We start from the raw sequence: 21,933 nt of genomic DNA, 5'->3' as shown, positions 1-21,933 counted from the left end.
TCCAAGAAACAATGGGCACAGACATTTGCTTTCTGCCACAGAGCCACAGGCAATTAATTATATAGATAAGCTCACTATAAATAAAAAGATTTTCTAGCAATTCCTTTAGGCTTCTGTGGTAATGATTAGTCACCTACGGCAGTGACAGGCTGGATATAAGTTGCAACATAAACCCAACATGAATTACTATGTTGAAATATTTTAATTCTGTGAGATCTGAGAACATTTTTCTCTCACACACACAAAGGCACAAAGCAGCATGCATACTCTTGAACAAAGATACCAGAGAGGGTGACAGCTTGGAGCTACCATGTCAGAGTAAAAAATACATGAGTACATATATATATAGCAATAAACAGAAAAGAATGTATCTTTTACATATGTATACACAAACACACATTCTGTATGGCTGTACATACATTCGGTAACTACAATCATTGTGGTATGTGATTAAGTTATCATGAACTTTGAGAACACATCAATTCTTCTATGCATCTTCATTTGTGGCATTCATTTTCTTCACTGTGTCCAGAGGTTCTGATGTCAGACCTTCCTCCATAATCTATTACCTCTTCTTCTCCTCTCCAACCCCTTCCCAAAGGCTGAATTTAGAAATTATGATAAATTCATCTTTAAATGCAGATGAAAAGTCAGTAGAGGATGAATTTGGTATCCCCTTAACTTATATGTGTTATAAAAAAAGTGATCTGGGTAGGATCACTGGGTCAGTGATAAAAACCTGCAGGTACTCAGGAGTAAAACATAGTTCTGAAATAGATCCTTTTATTTCCTGCTTTCCTATTTATTAATAGTCAACATTGATCCCTGCAACAAAGGAGAAGAAGCTGAGATACAATTTCCTTTCTTTATTTGTGTGGTCAGTCTAATAGAGTCAGTTTTAAAAAGAAAAACCCAGAAAATAGGATTTATCTCCACAGCATCATAACCATATAAGAAGATTTTAATGTCATAGAGCTGAGTCAGCACTCAAGTGGCTGAAGAGAGACTCTATGGAAGGAACCATGAGCTTACCATCAGGCCAATGCATGAATCTGCTCTGGATAGGCCACCCCTGTGCCTCCTCTGGAAAGCCATCTAACTCATCCAATACAGCAGCTGAATTTTAAGAAGGAAAGGCTGATGTGCAACATGCTGATTATTAAAATGCTCAATTACAATTCCTATCAGGAATAGCTAAGAGCTGCCAGGGGTCATGAACTTCATGCCATCTTAGCACCAAAGGAAATTGGTCCTAATTGGGACTGTCTCAGACTTTCTTACTCAGAAATAAAAGTTCACCATGCTGCTTTATTTTATCAACATGTTTCATGCAACTGTGCTGATTAATGTAATTCCTATTTGCTGCATCTCTTTTCAAAAGATTTTAAACCTTACAGGGAAGCAAGAATCTGTTCTTGTGTATTTTAAGATATCACATTTCAGTTTAACTGCTGAGCCCAACTCCTCTTTGGGTGTCCTGATCAGTTAGGACATCAGTTTTGATGTGAAGGTACCAGAGATCCAGTTTCCTACTTGTGACATACTCCCTGCTGAAATTCAATGTCTCCCATCCACTCAGCTTCCTGATTTCAAGAAATTGGGCTTTATGTGCCAGAAATTGGAGATTATTAAAGCTTTCTCCCTTACATCGGAAGCACTTCAGTATCAAGTACTCTGTTCCTGTTATTTATTTGCCATAGTTATGGCCACCATGGTGTCCCCTGTGTTGGGGAAGTTGTCTGTCCTTCACAGGTAAACCTTTAGAGCTGAGCAATACTCACTGCACTACAGTCCACCAAGGGAACAGATAAATAATCCAGCTGAGGAGGAGACTGTCCTCTAACTGTACCACCCCTCAGTGGGATAAAGATCCTCCCATCATTCAGCAGCTGACCTGGGAGTTGCTCAACACAGATTCTCAAGACCCCTAACTGCAGCACCAAACATCACCATTACCATTTGGGCAGCATTTTAACTTTTTTGTTCCCAGTCTTTAATAAACCAAAATGTTCTGTTCTACAACACCATTTCCCAGTCTCACCAATCAGACCTCTAGTCTCCAAGCCATGAGAAATAATTCACTAAGGAACTCACAGTTATATATTAAAACAAACAAACAAACAAACAAAAAGTTAGAAGAGGCTGGCAAGGACACAGAGTGCCAGAAAATACCATCTAGTCACCTGATTTCAAAAATCAGTTTTCTCCCAAGGAAACATGAAACCATCCAAACAGAAGCAGCAACAGCATTGTAAAATCCCCAGTGATGGGAACCACCTGCTTTCCACTGTGCACAGCAACTTCTGAGCCTCTGCTGCTGCTTAGATGCATGTGCCCTTGTTCAAATAAGATTTATGACCCTTAACCCTTAATTTACACAAGAATGTAGGTCAAATTGCTTCACCTGTACTTATTGCACACCTTTTTCTGACAGAACTCTATCCCTTATCAGGGAATCACAAAGGAGAGCTACTAAGGGAAAGGCAGCAGATGGTGACAAGACAGTAAAGGTGGTAATGAAATCTCTCAAAGTAGACAAAGACAGTCTATCCAAAGCCTAGGACTGTATTTTTTCAGCCTCTTTTCCTAGCATTGGCATGTAAAAGATTTCAACAAATTCTAGTAGTAAAGAATAAAAAAATCCAAATATATGCAAATAAATGAAGAGTACTGAAAAGGCAGATTTTGGTGTGGAGTTTGGGTTTGGTTGGTTTGGTTTTGGGTGGTTGTTGGGTTTTTCTTTGAGTACTACAAGCACTTGTCCATTAGCCACCTTTGGTGACAGGTCTTGCCAAGACAGCATGCTGCTGCTGCAGCACCAGTGCCTGTCAGATTTCTTTCATGACTGCAGTAAAGTGTCGCTTCCCATCTAAAAACAACATGGACTCTGAAACAAAGTGGAGAAAAGAGAGACACACATTAGTACCTTAGTATCAATACTGGGCAACTACAACGAAACAGGCTGGCAAAAGAAAGACATAATCCACACTGTCATCAAAGCATAAAATCTATGTCACTTGCCATGAAATCCTGTTAAATTATTTAAATGCCAATAGTTCATGTATTAAAATGGCCAGTGTTCCAAGAGAAAGAAATTCATCTTCTTTACTGACAACATATTAATGGGATACTTGCCTCCATATGTCTTAGGTACAACTTGTGGGACTTCATTTTCTGATATAAATGTAAAATGGAAAATATTGGTAGTGTGGTGCTCCCTGGTATTTGCATTGTAAACTTCACTGTGTACTCGAATCTGGATGTAGTTTTTTTCTGTGTAACAGACCTACACAGTTAAAACAAGAGTTAGAGTTGTAATTTATCACCAGTGCTGAAAACTGTAACAGATTTTATTACACTGTTTAACAAGAAAAGTCACACACTCCCATAACACATTGTTCATTATCAGTGACTAACACTGGTGACAGCAAAGACAAGGTCTGCTCCTTTTCAAAAGGAAATCAACTCCTACCTGTCCAGAAAGCAGTAGTAAGGATCCAACTTCAACAGGCTTCTGAAACATGATATCATCAACAGATACAATAAAGGGTCTGGAACCCCTGAGGAAGCAAAAGAGACATTTCTTCTCAAGAATAAAAAGGATGTTTGCAGAAATTTAAAATATCTACTTGTCAGCATTTTGATTAAACATTACTAGAGAATAAATCTCTTCCTTAAACAGAGGCTACAGGAAGCGTTAAGGAGTTACATCATCACAGGAGGAAATCTCTCACATCAATGAAGTACACACTTTCCAAGGATACATTATTGCACCATTATTATATCCTATGGCATACACTTGCTAGACAATCTTCACGCCAGCATTGCTCAGGCCTCAGTTTTTCAAGCCCTGACACAAACTACTAAACTTTTATGTCAGGCTTTGCACACCCCATTAAACCCACCCTTTGCTGGGTGATGACTTCAGTCACACTTCCTAAGCTCAGTTAATAGAAGAAGCTTAGAACCCATTCCTCTTGTGTACTGAATGCAAAGATGTAATATTTATTTGATAGAAAGAAAATGTTATACGGTTAAAAAGTCCATCTCAATAGCTTGGCAAGATAAAAGAAAACAGAAAATGGATGTATTTTCTATCTTGACAAGTAATGCTTAAAACCCAAGCTCCAAGGAGCAAGATGCCAATCTCTTTGTAAATTTGATAGATGCTTCAAGTAAAGCAGCACTGTGCACTAATAGTGCACAATTCTACCAGACACCAGATTGTCATTAGGTTGATTAGTCTGGGTTCCCAACCTCTGTGTATGAGCAAAATGCTCTGGATTATATAAATATTGCAGGTCCATAACTCACCCATAGCTGCAAGCAGTTGCCCATCCCAGTTCAAATGCCTTTCTCATGAGAAAACCCCCAAAGATCCTATTGAAGATGTTCCGTTCCTGTACATAGAAACAAATACCAAATTCTTTTCAAAGCCTTGTGTTGAAGTCTGCACTTCAGTTCACAGTATTTAACAGAAGTCCCAACACCTGAATATATAAAAAACACTACTAAAATATGTATGTAAAATTCAAAATGCCCAAGGCAACTTTACTTAATAGGAGCTCATCTGACTAATTTGACAGCATAAGATAACAACTCAAAATTGTATCAGCAATCGAAGGCCAGCTTGAAGGCCAAAACATTTTGCTTACACTTTGCAAAGGAATTTTTTTACATAGAATGAACAGTCTGGTAAGAAAACAAGGTCATTAAAAATCATCCATTTTGCACTGGTAATCCATACAAATAACAAAAAACTGGCAAAAGAAACTAGGCTCTAAACTGCGAGGACTGCAGAAGCCAAACAAAATAATGGTTTGACTAATGTTAGTCCAAAATTCATAGTCATGGAATGGTTTGGGTTGGAAGGGATCTTAAAGACATCTAGCTCCAACTCCCTGCCATGAGCAGGGACAGCTCGCACAAGACCAGGTTGCTCAGAGCCACACTCAGTCTGGCTCTGAACTTTCCAAGGATGGGACATCCACAAATTCTCTGGGTTCCAGAGCCTTACCACAATCAGAGTAAAAAAATTCTTTCTAATACCTATTCTAAACCTCTCCTCTTTCAGTTTAAAGCCATTACCCCTTGTCCTGTCACTACATGGCCCTGTAAAAATTCCCTCTCAAAGTTACTTTTTAAGTAACTTTCTGTAATTCATTCATATTTTTCAAAATACCTCAGGATGGCAAATCTGCAGGCCTTTTAGCTTTGCATCTTCCATCCACACTGAATTGGGTGGTAATTTACGACTCCGGAAACTCACCGTCCTTTGGAAGAGACAATAAAGTTTATAGTCCACAGAATCAGCAGAATTTAGCAAGCCAAAAAAGCATAAATAGCAAATGTAGACACATACTAAAGAAAAACCCACAAAAACACAGAACATCAAAATAAATCCAAAACAGAAATGGTCACTGTTCCAGCTGACCTTGAAGCCTTATCTAAAGCTGTCCTTTGATTTGTTACTGCAATAAACCTATGTTCCTGATCTTTCAAAAAATTCTGCTAATGTTCAAGTTTACGTGAATGAAGAGGCTTGAGAAAGGTACATGAAAGAAAAGATGAATCACAACCACAAAGTGCCCACTTTTTCAGAAAAGCCTTGCTCTGTTTTTTTAAGTCATAATAGGAAATAAAAGCACACAGTGAGCTAATAGAATAATTCAACATCAAACATGCAGACAGTTTTTGAAGTTTTCAAACCCAGACAGAAAGTGTACAAAGTACAACTGCTAATTTTAAGGGAAAGCAGGTCTGCCTTTGGTAAACAGCTTTAAAAATAACAAATGTATAGGCTAATGAGGTAAAAAAATTATAAATTATTACAAATACAACACTGCACTAATGTAATTAGACGTTGATCTATTACTATTGGCATCAGATGACTTCGCACCAATCTCAAGTATAAGAGAAGTATGCTAACAACTCCTTCAAATAATATTGTCAGGTATTGTATTTAAAACTCATTGGTAGGTTATTTGGTTAAAAGGTGGACAGTTTCTGCCCTCACTGTTTTTTAAATTAGATATCATGGCAGAAAACTGATTGTGCAAGTCATGACTGCAAAACCATTCCATTCTCTTATCTGGTTAAACATCATTAACGTTTTTCCTAAAATTACTCCTAACAGCTTGTTTAGAACAACAGAAGACTCTTCTAAGAGCTGCAGATGTCATATAGAAGTTTGTACCTGCATTTCAAATAAACTGCCACAGAATTTAAGTGTGCATTTTTTCAGACTACCCTGCTACAAGCACCCACTCAAAAGGCATTTTTCTCTTTCACAAGATGTCAGTTCTCCTCCACCCCTCCTCTTCTTGCCTTGTGTCCAGTGTATTAAGGAATATGTCATGCACAATGTTTCTTTCTTCTGCAGTGGGAGCCATTTTCAGTAAGGAAGCAGTGCTGAACTCAATCCTCTTCAACTTGTTCACTGAATATTAAAACAAAACAAAACACGGTATTAAAGCTCGAAGAAAAAAACAAATAATGGCTCTGAACATTTTAACCTGAAATGAACCATCTTTCCATTTTTCCTTTTCCCCTGTAAGTTAAAAAATGTAATTTCATGGTCCTGTAGACCCAAAGAGAAATTTGGCTTTTATAATTGACTGCAATGAAATAAAAATAAAGCAGAAGTTTACTAGTACCTCCCCAATGCAATGAAGAACTTCTACACATATCTTATGACACCCACACACTGCTCCTACAGAAAACTTGACTACTGCCCTCAAGGTACTCACAAGAGTGAATACTCACAAAGTATCTAACAAGAAACCCTACAGAATAATCAGCTTCAGGTTCTGCCAGTGGTACAAGAACGGAAGTTTATGACAGAACTCATTACCATAGGCTTCAGCAATTGAAATTTTAGCTTAAAAGATCATCTGTCTAGTTTATTTAGTCTTCAGTGTTTTTCTAATTCTCCGCTTTAAAACTCCAGCTTGAAACAAATGAGGATGGAGCTACATGCTCCTTCCCCTACTCTCCCACTTTTCTTTTCCTAAGTTTCTTTCCAAAAGGAACACGAGCACACAGACAGGTGAGGAGCTGTGACGTCCTGCAGGCCCGTATGGAGTAATCAGATGGCCAGAGTATTAAGAGTCCCTGTGCTGCACTCAGATCCAAAGCAGAGGGAGCATCCTGCCAAGGGAGAAGTCCAGAGGGTGTGCAGAGCAAATCAGGAGTGTCTGTCAGTTTAGCCAAAGAGTTTCCAAGCATGTGGTAGCAGGCTCTTAAACTCTCTACTGACACAAATGAGACAGAACAAAAATCTGATTTTAAACTAATGAGGAGCATCTCTAAGTAGCAGAAATCCTGAACTTTGCTTCCTCCCAGCTATTAAGTTGAAACTGAGGTAGATGTGCATACTACCAGGAAATATGACATACATTCCCCTTGCTTGAAGATTTCTTCCTCCTCAGGGGTCTCAGGAATGAGTGGATTAACAAATGCTGGCCTATGGACAGGAAGGGGTTTTTTAAGTCACAAACTTTACAAGAATTTGTCCCATAAATACATTGTAACAATCTTCCATTTTTGCTTACATACAAGATGAAATTACATAATTTAGGTTATATGATAAAAATAAATATGGCTGCCAACAGAATATCACATTAGCTTTAACTCTGAAGAGGTAGTTAAGTGATCCACCCAGTGCAATCAGGAAAGAAAAAGTGCCACATCTATGGTTAAGAACCTGAAATCGTACTCATAAATTATAATGAAGATTGTTCAAGAACAAAGCTGTTCAGAAACTCAGCAAATGAGAACCTGATGATCTAGGATAGTCTAAATCAAAACTTGACTGGTTCCATTCCCCATGGAATAGAAGAAGCACGGTGCTGTAACTAGCAAGTGTTTTATAATGTACACGTTCCCTTGACAGCCTTATCAACAGCCAAAAGCTGTTTACCACGTGTACCACTTATCAAAGATTATGACATGCCTTGAGCACAACATTTCTGTGTTTATTTTACTGCACAAATAAGTTTACTTTAACCTAACTATATAACATTTAATTATTTGGACAAGCAGAGACAAACACTTATGTTCAAGAGTTGTCCTTCCCCATAGTTTCTAATAATTATTTTTCAACTTTCAACATTTATACAAATGCTGAGAACAACATACATATACATAAATGCACACACACATACAGACCTGCAGAACAATTCATCTCTACCCCAAGCCTTTACTTGGGCTGGCAACAAGAGGAGCTTTTCTCTTAGAACAAAGTGAACTTTCCCGGTTTGCTAAACCTCTGGATTTTGGAAATCCACCAGCTCCTTCTCTGTCACAGAGCTCATTTCCCCTCAGCTCAGCACGCATCTATATCAGCTCTCCTGGCCAAGCCCCAAGCTCTTGAGATGCAAGTTTGCTATGGTCCCAAAGCCACACAACCCTGTTTCTGTGTGCCTACAGCCACTTAACATAACCTGTACCTCTCTGAAGGGTTTTGACCTCACATAAATACCCTCCTTATATGGACAGAATGCTCCCAAACCCCAGCTGGCCTGTGGCCAGCTAGCTTGTACAACAGCCACTGAAGTTTGCATCTACTTGCACAAGTCTATGTAGGCTTGTCCTCAGTCAATCTGCTACTGTATAGTTACATCAGATTTGATGTCAATACTTTGAAAAATTAGTCTTTAAAGTGGGAACCATAATACAGTTTGTTTTCTTAATGTATACTATATTCACTTGTTCTGGAAAAAATCTGAAGAAAACAAACCTAGAAACTACTTCTAATGTTATCAGGACCACATAATTTTATCAAATCAAACATCTTCATTGAACACGTCTTTGTTAAATACAAGCAATTATTTAAACTAACTAGAAACAGAGAAATGTTTGTTACTTGGGCAGACTATATAGGAAAGAGGTAAGAATTACAGGCAATTTTTCTGATGCTGGAGTCATAAACCTAAATAGCAACTGAGCAGCCTTTTATTCTAATAACTCAGGAATACAGAGAAAGTAAAAGCAGGAAAATAACAAAATAAGTGTCTGGGTTTTTTAAAGTTCTGTGGGTATATTTACCAGTTCCATCTTAGTTACGCAAGCAAGTTTTAACCTGAATTATTCTTATGACACCTATTAAGTGTCTATTAGGGAATTAATGGTATTATTCATTCAAAGACTATTTAACCACCGAAACTCAATCATTAATTCAAACTACTAGAATGCAAGTGGGTTTCTGGCAGACTCATTCACTTCTGTGTTCATTCAAACCAGTAACTCAAACACATAAAAAAATCTGTTTTAAAAAAAGGGTCAGATCCTAAGACTACCAGCAATTCCTGGTATCATGACTGCTAAAATAAGTCTGAAGTTTGTTACAGATAAGTTCACACTTGCCAGCAGAAAGCATCAACTATGTGGTTTATTTACCACCTATATTGTATGGCTTCTACACACACAGAGCAAGCTGCCATGTTCAGCACAGCAGAAGTCAGGAAACCTTTCCTGTCCTACAAATTACCTTTTATTCTCTGGGTCCCGGGCCACCATGACAAAAGTTGCATCTAACACAGGGCTGTAATCACCATCATGTAGCTAAAAGAGACAGGAAAAAAATAAATTACTGAATTCTAAAATTGGAAATGTGCTTAGCAAGCTATTTATTTGACATAAACTATTAAATCATACTGTTAATTCTGCTTACTTTCACATTCTGTCATTCTTTCCAACACTTCTCACAATAGGTCAAAGATAAGGAAATAATTTAAAACTTTCCATTTCAGGACTTCTGCAATGTAAACATTTACCAGGGAACGCTTATTTAAAACTTTGAGCTGGGAGGGGAGGAGTTCAGAACAAAAAGGTGTAACATCTTCTACATCAGAGGCTTAAGGAGAACAATTGAATAAAAAAAAATTACCTGTTTACCTGAATTATCACAGAATCATAGAATGATTTGGGTTAGAAGGAACCTTAGTGACATCCAGTTCCAATCCTCCTGCCATGGGCAGGGACACCTTCCAAGATCAGGTGGCTCAAACCCCCATCCAACCCAGCCTCAAACACTTCCAGGGATGGGGCATCTCTGCTTCTCTGGGCAACCTGTTCCAGTACCTCGCTGTCCTCACAGTAAATAATTTCTTCCCACTATCTCATCCAAACTCATTCTCTCAGTTTGAAGCCATTCCCCCTTGTCCTGTCACTATACGCTCTTGTAAATTCCCCCTGAAGCACCTCCTGCCTATCATAAGATGGAGAAAAGTCCCAGGAACTAACCTGCAGCATGTGCATCTTCACTTCCATGGAGGTCTTCCCAACCCAAGAAACATTGCCTGTGAATTTGATGTCACAATCTGGCTGTATAATCTTCTGGCACAAAACTACAAGACAAACATTAGGGGTTACTGGAGACAGATCACTCACAACTAATACTGGACTGGCCAGATTCCCTAGGACCTCTATGTGATCTGAAATTGGCAACACACAAAGACAACCCAGAAAAGACAGTTGTTGCAAGGGACCACATTGCTTTGTCTGCAGTTTCTGCCTCTGCAGACTTCTGAAGCCAGAACAGGAGTAGGAAGCAGGCACACAGGTGGACAGCAGACCCAAGAAAGTGTTCAGCAAAGCAGGCAACACAAGCAAGGTCCAACTCCACCAGAATAATAGCATTCAATAATGAAGCTAAGAATCTGCATGCCAAAATAAAACTAAACACAAAAGTGCAGGAACCATGAAAGTTGTGTTTTGAAGGGAAATGATACATGAAATGCTGAAAAGCATCTACAAGACCCTCTTCCCACCTCTTTTCAACAAAAGCCAGAAGACTTTGAAGCTAAAACAAGATGAAGTGAACTAAACAGAAGTGAAAAAGGTATCCTCAAAAATAACCATGGGAAGGCAGTAGCTGATGAAAGAGTAAGGCAAGCAGATGAAACTACTTTATTTACTCAATTGCCACTTACTGATTTTATCCACCAGAGCTGTAACTATGGATAAAGGAGATCTTTGCTGCGTTTCCTGCTTGGTGTGAGTGTAGCAAATAAGAACTGCAAAGAGATCAAAAATAGAGGTAGCTCTTTAACAAAAACATAAGCAGAGCAGAGCAGATCAAAGTCATCTTTGCAAAGCATAAGAGGTACCTGGAAAACACAAACTAAAGTATCCTACTATAGGAGAGCACAGCTTCCACATCTTCATGTATGTAACACTTGGGATTGCTTTAAAAAAAACAGCAGCAGCTGTCTCAGTTTTATGCATATTTACTTACTATGAAGATAAATTTAACCAAGCATTTTAAACCAGCTCATCATTTGACTTCCAATCCCACATAATCTCTTCACTCTACCTCTGCAGCTCCCTGCCTCAGACTCTTCCTATCTTCTATTTTGATTTCAGGAAGGCTGTCCAAGGATACATGCTATCTGAGGACTTTTTAAATACTGATTCCTTTAAAGATTAAATAAACTGTGCCTTACAGGCACGAAACCATAGTCAGAGGTATTTATCACACTGCAATTACTACTAGCCAAACTACTATTTAAACTAATTAGCTTTGTTCATAAAAGCACATCCAAGAAAACAGACTCCTTGGAGTAATTCAATGCTGCAAAGATAGGCTTTTTCCTAATGTTCGTGTAATTGTCATTCAACACAGACCTTCATTATCAAAAGTATCTGTCTTGTATTTAATGAGATAAGAGAGAGGGAATCCCCAAATGGACCATTCACTTCAGAGCTGGCCTTGATAATCCTTGGGGGACCCTTCCAAACCAGAGTATTCTGTGATCTGAAAGATCTCCAGCCTTCCAAGTAATCTAAGATTTTTTTTCCCTATGTTTACTGAAGTCACAATTCTAAAACCTGTTAAGCCAATATGACCACCCTGAATATTGTTTAATCAGGAGAGAATCTTGATTAACCCAAAACAATACATCCCCAGGGGAACTGACTGGAGCCCAGTATGACAGCAAACAAGGCAAAGATATTCTATGCTGTCACAGGAAAAAAATTAGATCTTCACAGATTTCTGGGGAAATTAAACAAGGCACAGAATGAAAAATGGGCTTATCCTATCTAACAATGCAGGGTAGCCAACAGTTTGAAGTCTCCTTTTCTAATTCAGGACAGATACTGAAACCAGTATCTTCCACCACCCAAGAAGAAATACCAGTCATGCAGCTATTTCATCTATCTTCAATGGACACGCATTCATTTCTTTTTCTGCCTTCCTCAATTTTGTCCATCTGGACTTTCAGAAGGAACAGAAAAAAGATGTTCTATTCATAACTTTCCTTTAATATGCACTTAATTCTTTGTCAAGAACCTCCATCAAAAATCTCCCAACCGGCTATGGAACTCGGATGAAGGAGGAAGTCACCTGGTGATGTTTTAAGAAAAAGTATCTCCCAGTTCTATTAACAACTTCACATTTATAGTACAAAAGAAAATTATGGTGAACTTTTCAAGACCACAAATAAATAAAAAGGAGAAAAAAAATTAAGAAAGTTAACTCATGAAACAACTGAGTTAGTTTTACCCTTAACAACAATTTGCAGATACACCAATTGTTTTTAATTTGTTCTCAATGGATACATTACATTATTTCCAGATTTCACTCTCTTCTCCCCAAAGGGAAGATTAAAATATTTGTATCTCATTAACTGTTGGTGTTTGTGGCAGTTTTGGTTGAGGTTTTAAGATTTAAAAAAACCCTAAGTTTTCATTTTCAGTATGCACTATGCAAATTTTCTCTGAGTTCACACTCAGTGCAAATTCATAATCTAGGATCACTTTTCAGTAAAGTATTTTTGTATCTGGTCCTTTAAAAATCTGACAGAGGCAGGAAGCCAAACAATTTTGCTTCCATCTGTTCTTTATTATCCTTCCTTCTCTTTCAGTACCAGTATCTTCTTTTATGCCTTCCCTTTTGAGATGGCAGAATTATGGGTTTCCCTCCAAAATCATATGTGTCACACCAACCAGTGCTCAGCAGTAATCAAACTCACTTTGTGCAGCCTTTACAAGAACATAATTATATACTTACCTCCTAAACTATCAAGATCTTCAAGTATCCTTCCAAACCTGCAATATAGGGGTTTGATAATTAAATACTTACATACATGGCAAACAGAAGTTAACAGTTTCTGGTAGATGTAACATGGTTGCTTTGTTACCTTACGCTGTTGTGTACATTCAGGTACTTTTCTCTTATTTCAGGCTGACTTCCTAGAGGTAGAATAACTTCCAAGTAGCTATCCTTCATTCTCCTAGGAGGGAGATCTTCCTGCCGCTTTGCCAATAATGTATGAAGAGCTTTTCTTTCTTGCATTGCTTGCACATGATCCCTGGTAAGAAAAAAACCTTTACTCTGAAGTAGAAGAAGGAAACTCAAACCCTAACTAAAAGAGGTCATATCAATGATTATTGAAGTTAAAACCAAAAATAGTGGAAATAGCAAGACACGGTGAGTGTGCCTTGAAAAGAAAATTAAATGCACAAAATGAGAGATGCTAAGCAAGACTACTGCAGAAATCTTTGAAATAGTTTGTGTGCAAGTGGCGAGCACATACTTCACATTAATGAGATGGACAAAATGCATCTAATTCTGAATGCTACCAAAATCATTCCCCTCGAAAAGAACAAATCACACATAATTTAACAACCCATGAGATTTTGTGCATATTCATGTCTTCCAGAGCTACAATATCACAAATCTTCCCACAATGCCAATTTTAAAGGACTGACCATCAATTTACAATCTCTCCCAAGAAGTTAAATAGATGTAGAGTGTTGGCTAGCACTAAACAAGAGAACTAATCTGCTAAGACTTGCCATCATCCACAGGTGAGCTCCCCCTTTGCAGCATCAGTTCTAACAGCAAGCTAAAAGACAAAGAAAACTAACCTACTTCTCTTTCTCTCTTCCTATGCAGACATCCTAAAATTATACAGGAAAGTTACAGAAAGAAACAACACAGAAAAGGGAGAAAAATTCCTTCAGAGCTGCTTTTCCAGCACCACCAAATCAGAGGGGCTGCAACTCTTGAAATGGAGAAAGGTGTAACTTACTGTCCCTTCTTTCCAATCTACCAAGTTGATTCCTTGCACAGGTATCTACGAGATGTAACAGTCTTGCCCAACATGCTCTCTTACCTGTTCCAAAGTTCCCTCCCCTTAAAAATGCAACCTGACTGAATAAAGCAAGTATTCCATAACATCCCTAGAATCAATACCCATGTATTAAAAATCTAAAGGTTAAACATGCAACAGTCCTGGTATAAAGCCAAGCACTAAGCAAAAACATGGATTCATTTCACAGAGCAAGAGAAGGCATAAAACACTAAGCAACCAAACTTAATGGCAGATTTCTGGATGCATGCCATTCCTTCAAGTTGTGCTTGCTGAATTGCAGAGGTTTCAGTGACACTGTGTTTAACAAAACCAACTTAAAAAAATACATAAACAACAGAAAACCTTTTCACCAAAAAGAAATTTTAAGTTTTGACTTTGGATGAATTATGGGTTCAAGGCTTACTTGGCTTGAGTATTATTTCAGAAAGTCAAGCTTCAACATATTTATAGTCCCTCTTTTCTGATTAATAAGTTCTGGGGAAATACTTATAATTCATGATCGAAGAGAGAGAAAATCAAGCAGAAAATGTTTGTTTGTTTGTTTTAAGCATGAGATGTGGTTTATCTCATCTGGGCAACGTGATTACCACGGAGTTCAGAGGAAACAAAGATAACAACCTCCTGCAGAGGGTTAATGTTTAAAGTTATTCCACTGCATAGGAATGGAATATTACTGTATGACTAAAGAAAGATGCAAGGTCCAAGATGATGCATCTGCATGCTTTTTTAAAAAGTTTTTTCCAAGGTCTTTCAGTGAAAGGCTTAAAAGAAATTAATCAGAAAGTAAATCAGAAATTTGTCTACAAATGTAAAGAAACCTAAATAAAAAAAAAAAAAATTAATTATATTCTGTTTTCACCAGCTCCATCCTGGCTCCTCTGAGGTCAGCAGCAGAATTCTTCTTGACTTCCATTTCAGAATGTGCTCTTCGATATGCATAAATATTGGGTTCAACGCAGTAACATTTTTCAACAGACAAATACTGTTATACACTGCAGTACTAGTAATAGAGTAACATTAATTCATCTAAATATTAACTAGTACCTGCCCTAAACATTTTGAGGAATGTTTATAAATTTCTGAAATGGCCACAACTCCATCTAGACTATATTTAACAATGACCAGATTAATAGTTTAAAATACAATTTAAGTATAAAACCAGAATAAACACACAAGCAAGATATTTCTTTCTAATAATGAACACAAAATGCCACTGGATTTTACAAGAGAAATCACAAACCAAAATCTCCTTTTTGCAAAATCAGTGGTTAAAGATGTTCCTCCAACATGCATCCCTCCTTTCTCCCTGCATTCCAGAAATGTGCACCTCAGTCCTTCCCTAGCTCCCTTTTGAGGACCTCTATCAAGCTGCTCCTCAGATTTGTCCTCTTCAGTCATTCTGTGGCCTAACTCAGTTAAATCCCCAGCTGTTCAGGCTCCACATCCATCAACTCTTTGACTCTCCATTTTTAAAGTGGGCTCTCAAAGTCTGCACAATCCATGTCCACCAAACCTCTCTGTACTAAACCTGTCATTCTCAAGCACTCCCATCTGTGGTCTCTTTACTTCTTCACAGCAGCTGAAGGATTCAGTACTCTGCAAACCATTTCTGCTGTATTTTGTACAGCATAAGAGAAGTACTAGTCTAAGAAAAACACTGCTGTGCTGATCCTGGCCTCAGTCTGCTCTCTCTGTGATGGGAGCAGTGGGGGGAAAATAATGGACAGAAGACCAGACTTGACCACAGCCCTCTAAAATCTCAGTTTTCAAATGGTGTTTCCATATCGCATCGTTCCTCCTCAGCCACTCTGGGATGTGGGAAAGGCTTTTTCATAAACAATTTCTAGAGCCCTTTCTAGCTGACTTGAAGAAAAGTTCAAGCCCCTCATATTTAGACACTACTCTTACTAAGCAAAAATCAGCTTCCCAGATTCAGGCATTTTTGTTAGAATGCCTACAGTTGTGTTTAAATAAACTGAGTCAGACGGCCTGGACACATCAGACACTTCACCCAGGCAAGCCTCTCTTCATTTCCCTATCACTGCACAAAGTGGGAAAAAAGACCTCAGCAAAAACAGCCAAAATTAACAAAAAACATGGGACCAACCAAACTGCAATGTGTATTCCTCCAGACTGCTATATTGACTTTTCCAGACTGTAACAGTAGAGGGTTAAAGTCAACTCTGGATTATTCAGTGTAATGGAGGGAGAGGAAAGTAACTTGAATAAAACCAAACCAGCAATTATTTAAAGTAAATGTAAATTAATCAAAAATTAAGTTAGAGCAATTAAAAAGAGATGCTTAAGATGCTCCTGATTAAGGAGATCCTGATCCCCAGCTGACAATTTTCCAAAGAGAGATGGGTGGGTGCCATTCCAAATGCAGCCTGCTACACAGTGAACAAGCTCAGCTGCCTCTGAATCCAGCACAGGATAAATCCACCATGTGGGAAATCCACCTAGAGATAACTCAGGAGGCACCACAGCATTGACAGCCAGACTCCACAGCTCCCAGCTCCCATTGGATTTAAAGCTAGGACAAATCTTGTAAGCACCAAGATCAAGTATTTTGTTTCTGACAGAGAAATCTTAGAAGTTTGTAATCCATAAAGTTCCAGTACCAGTTCAGAAGCTTTGTTTCAATGACCTTTTAGTGGGATCTTTTTCGTCCCTGTCAGCAAGCTAACTATTGGTAACTTCCACTACCACAACCCCAAGCTCCACCCTGCTTTCACAAATGAAGTAAAATACATGTAATGCACACTGTACCTCCAGTTGGTAGATGCTCCCACAATATCCCTCAATTTGCTCCGCACTGGAAAAAAAAAATCAAAGCAAATCAAGCTCAGTTCAGCAAGTAGCCAACATGAGGTTGCCTGGTGTTAGAGGCACAACCCTCATCCCAGAACAGGAAGGAAAATTAAGCAAATTCATGCAAATAGCAGCCCAGTAATAAAACTTTGGCCAAATTCACTGCTGCTGTTAGTAGGCATATCACAGTAGTGGGTTGAGTAACATGATGCCACAGCTTATTGCATATAGTCAACAAAGAGTGTTTGTTAGTGCAATCAGTCACCTCCAGTGCTAATTAACAGCAGAAAGACAGCATGGATCAAGATTACACTGGAGAATTTTTGATGTGAAAATATTATAGCTTAAACACAAACTGTGGAGATAACACAAATCAGAAAGTCGTAAAAGAACTTAAAAGGGAACAGTGCAGCTGGGAAACAGGGAAGGAGGAGAATACCAGTTAAATAATCCCACCCACAAAGGCAGGCAGTATCAGCAGACTGGTTCTTGCCAGCAGGGTTTCACAGCCCAAATTTTTAGCAGTCTGAAAGAACACAGTGTTAAGACACTGAACACAGGCCTATACAGATTTATTATGGCCCTGTTTGTACTCTCAGAGTTAATACTAGTTCTGCACAAGTTTTTCCTAAATTTCAAGAGTACTCTGCACAAGCATCCTTTCTACTCCTTCTTGGGTGATATTATTAAATGCGCTAAGGTCCCATCAAATCTACCAAACTACTCCATGGCTGTTTGGCAGGTGAATGTTGGCTATTTGGAAACACCTGAAAACAAGCAGCAACAATTCTCAAGCTCAGAACAGAAGCTGAGAATTGTATAGAATGGATTCTGTGCCCATTTGCTAAGATTTTTGATGCAAAGAAGTTGAAATATTTGGGACACATCAAGGAAGAGCAACCAAAAATATCCAGAATTTCATGGCAAAATTGAAAGAGGCTGCTGGTGAGTCACAAGCTGATCCTTTATCAGGCTTGGCATTTTTCAAGCCACATGCCCAGTCAGAGTACCCACAGTGATCAGCAAGCTGGCCTATAAACTGTGGAGCAAGTCTAGCTGGGTTCCTAGGATTTAAACCATATTCCACTCTCTCAGTCAGATCCACTCAGCTCTGCTCCCCTCCTCAGTCACTTCAGCTTCTGTCCAATTCCCCCCACAGCACCACCACTGCTCTACCCCAAACCTGCCATTCCCTGCTCCTTCCCCTGCAGCACCTCAGCCCCTGTCCCTGCACTCCCGGCCGGTTTGTGCTCTGCCTGTTAGAGAAGCAGCAGCCTGAGCCAGAGGCAGGCAAGGGAACGACTGCCAGCCAGCACATGGATCTCACCAAGAGCCAGCAAACACCAGGGTCTGTGGCTGACCCCAGCACCAGCTCTGGCACCCTAACAAACCTCTGATTTGGAAGCCAATTTTCACAAAATCTGTGGAAATATGTTTCTCTTTGAGACAGGTGGCTCATCTATTTTGGCTGACGTGAAAAGGTTCTGGAAGAAGAGGAGAACAAGAAGATAGGCAGAAAAGACAAAAAAATAGATTGCTTAGGCTTTATTTCTTTACAAAATTAGGCTAAAAACATGTTTTGGAATTAGAAAACTTCTACTACCAATTTTAAGAACAAAAAAAATTTCAAAGAAAAAACCTGATTAAAAATCTTGAGAGTTGATTTCTTTTGGAAACAGGGAAGGTCTAATTCCTTTTTCCTTAAGCAGCAGCAGGCTTGCTTACAGAATAGGTATTACTTTCTTGTTACTCAAACTCCACCTGTGAAGCCACCATAGCGTGCATTTGATCAGTACAGTGTTAGCAGAAACACTGTTAAAGCTTCTAGAACACAAAACCTCAATTTTTCAACACTGTGCAGACTGTGCTGGGATGAACAGGGAATAAACGGCACTTTCTCTTTGTTTAAACTAAAATCATCTTCCTTTTCAAATCTAAAGAGATAAAGAGCTCTGAAAAAAAATCTCAGGTCCAAACTTGCAAAACTGTATATAAGCTATTAGTCCCATTTAATACATCTGATTTCAGTGTCAGGTATAAAAATAAATATTTTCCAGGGTGAGAACACATTAAAATTTTAATCTTAACAATAAAAGGGACAAAATGTAAAGCATTTCTAAACGTTGTCAAGCCAAATCTAGTCCATTTTATGGCTCATAAGTACATAGTTTTTAACTCTTTCCTTTTTTTCCTCCTGGGAAGACTATCTCGCTCCTCTAGATATTAGAAATTTAAGTAAGTAACAACAGAAATTTAAGTAAGAAAATTAAGCACAAAAATCTATAAGGTATTTGTTTCCTTATCTGGCAAATGTCTTAACTGTGCAAAACAGTTATAGCAAATGGGACTTCTCCATCGTGCTCACATAGGATATTTCACAGTATCTCCTAAACTGTGATCAGTGGACCATCAATGCAGAGCAGCAGGGTCTGAGTTTATCTGCACTGTGCTGTGGAAAAGGACAAGGACAAGGAGAGCAGCTGGACAAGATCACTGCACTCATCTCCACCAGTGAGATCCAAGCCCCTCGTGCTGGTGCCTCCCCAGCTGCACCCAGGTTCAGGCAGACCAGCTTTGGCACAGAGCTTGGTCTGGACTTGGGAAGGGCCCAGATTCAAAGGTCTAAAATGGAGCCAAGTACTGAGGGAGCTGCTGCCATGAGAGATTTTGTATCCCACAAGCCTCTTAGAAACATTTTATCAGAGTGTGCTGACAGAGATTTAGTGCAACAACACTGTCACAGTAAAGACCAGGGCCATTCGCCAAAGGCAAAGGGGCTTTAAGCAAGGAAACAGAGAAGAATAATGGCACTTCACTTTCCATCAATCTAAAGTAAGGAAAAACAGTAGCTGAGTAAGTTTAGTGTTATAGCAAATATTTTAATATGTACAAATTACCACAACACACCATTATTCACATGAATGGGTGACTGTCCTGTGGAGTACAAAACACAGGTTAGATTAACAATGAAAAGAAATAATACAATTTACATCCAGTAAGGAGTTACTTGATGATTCTATCTGCTTCAGTTCCATTTAGGCACATATTCCCTAATTTCAGTAACTGAAGGCAATCTATCCTTGCCTGATATACAGTCAGTGTCTTTTTGTTTTCAATTCAGTTTGTCCTTTCCTCTCAACCCAGCTTTCCAATTCCCTGCCCACTGACTCTGTGTGGTATCTGCCTGCAGTGTAATCCTAAACATTTCTTCAAACTTGGGGCTACCATGTACTGTTGAAAACACTATTAACTTTGGAAAGAGTATCTGGAGCATTTTTCAGGAAGTGGGATTAGAGTTTTTTTCAGAGGAAAATTCCAAAGTCCTGCTTTGTGTAGCCTTTGGGAGAGCCATGGAAGAAGTGAGGGCATTCACAACAGGAACCCAAAATTGTGAAAAGGAATAACGTGAAAAACTACTAAGAAAAAGTATTTGGTGATTTGTGAAAGCATGGATACCAAATTGAAGGTACAGTTTATATAACAGTAGAATAGTTTACGTATCAGCAAAACTTTGAATCTGAACAATTTTGAAACAGGATCTCAAATGTTTACAGTTATTGTAGTCCACAAAATATTAATACCCCTTGGAGTACCAGGATGACCCCACTGTTTCACTATTTTTACTGGCCTTTTAAATGGTACCATTTTCAAATATTCAAATGAACAACCAGGGCAAGTTGCCAGTATGCAATAATCTGTATCCTTGCCTCTCTCCTTTAACCTCCTAAATTACCATTAATTAACCACACTGAAAATAAGTTCTCTAACAACCCTAACAAATAACCTTCATTTTCTCTTTTACTGGATAACCAGTAACTACTGGTGACTTCTGTTTAGGAAACAAAGGAAAAAAGAAGATCTAAGAAGTAAGCAGAACTCCATGAAGGAATTATTTGCACCCAGCTCCAGCCGTTTTCCACCTGCCCTTTTCTCAATACAAGGGATCAGAATGCAAGAAAATCTTTTAAAAAGCTTCTGAAACAGAAGCATTATGCTTTATTACTATTAGAGCACTGAAACAAACTTTCAACACAAAGCTCTATAGACAAAGCAATTTCACAAGGTTGTTGATCCGATTAAAAGATTTCTACAAATCTGTGAAATTAACAGGATTGACAGATTAAAAGTTTTGTACAGCATTATTTCCACTCAATTCCCCATTTCTTGGCCATTCTCTCCAGTCTCATGGTACCTATCTTCACTACAGTGACTTTCTATCAAGACCAAGCTGAGCAGCAGTTATCCTGCCAGAAAAAAACCAAGCTCTGTCAAGGCTGAAGAAGCAGAGGAGCCTCTAAATTTGCAATTTCAGGAATTAGGCATATTTGTGCCATTCACTTCCAAACATACACTGATCTTCTGCTGCCTCCTAAACACTTATACCATGAGCTAACAAACAAGGGGACATTCATTACTATATTAATACATGAAGGGACATGACCTGAAAAAAATAAACTCCTCGGTAACATCATTAAATTTTCTGGATTATACCCATTTACTTCACCTTGGAACATGTCAGGAAGCCCTGGGGATGCACTGGTCCCAGAAGTGAGTGTCCTAGCCAGAACAGGAGGAAGCTTCCTCATGATGCACAACCTGTAGGCAGAGCAGAAAAATTTAGTGTCGTTAAAAATAATCCCAAGAAAATAATTTTGGAAATAATTTTGGAATTATGCTGGTGACTTCAGAAACACCAGTCCTTATTTTCAGCTTGATTTTTAGAACTAGATATTATCAGTGCAATGGTTCCAAGACAATTGAAATTCCAACTGACACCTTTACTTATAGAAAAACAAGAAAGAAGAATGTGTCACTGACAGTAACTGTTCTCTTCATTGACTATTCAGATGCCTTGAGACAACTAACTTAGACAACACCAGCTTCTACCCTGTAACATCTTAACACAAATGGGGTCCATGTGCCTCTAGGAAATAATCCACAACCCTAACCATACACTTCTCCTGCACTTGGCTGGTGTGCATAGCAGTGGAAGGAGCAATACACCAAAAAGGATTTCACA

General features: G+C 38.6%; 1 protein-coding gene across 1 annotated transcript; it reads right to left on the bottom strand.

Annotated features, from left to right (window-relative positions):
- Positions 1–183: 183 nt before the first annotated feature.
- On the bottom strand, positions 184–21,509 carry ACOT9 (acyl-CoA thioesterase 9). The gene is made up of 15 exons (XM_083884640.1): positions 21,418–21,509; positions 19,821–19,847; positions 16,872–16,917; positions 13,146–13,316; positions 13,016–13,053; positions 10,935–11,018; positions 10,246–10,349; positions 9,491–9,564; positions 7,398–7,465; positions 6,328–6,439; positions 5,183–5,273; positions 4,315–4,400; positions 3,473–3,560; positions 3,136–3,286; positions 184–2,887 (listed from the first exon to the last, which is right to left on the bottom strand). The coding sequence occupies exons 1-15, from the start codon at positions 21,497–21,499 to the stop codon at positions 2,829–2,831; spliced, it is 1,281 nt and encodes a 426-aa protein (XP_083740766.1). The 5' UTR covers positions 21,500–21,509; the 3' UTR covers positions 184–2,828.
- Positions 21,510–21,933: the final 424 nt, after the last annotated feature.

Source organism: Zosterops lateralis, assembly GCF_965231275.1.
Source record: "Zosterops lateralis genome assembly, chromosome: 2".
NCBI classification, from domain to species: domain Eukaryota; kingdom Metazoa; phylum Chordata; class Aves; order Passeriformes; family Zosteropidae; genus Zosterops; species Zosterops lateralis.
Note: the sequence above shows the minus strand (reverse complement) of the source record. Positions and strands in the feature narration are given on the sequence as shown.

Coding starts and splice junctions, on each gene's coding strand:
- ACOT9 (XM_083884640.1), bottom strand. CDS start 21,499: ATGAGGAAGCTTCCTCCTGTTCTGGCTAGGACACTCACTTCTGGGACC. Junction 13,054..13,145: donor AATGTACACAACAGCGTAAG/GTAACAAAGCAA, acceptor CCTATATTGCAG/GTTTGGAAGGATACTTGAAG. Junction 11,019..13,015: donor AGATCTTGATAGTTTAGGAG/GTAAGTATATAA, acceptor ATCTCTTTGCAG/TTCTTATTTGCTACACTCAC.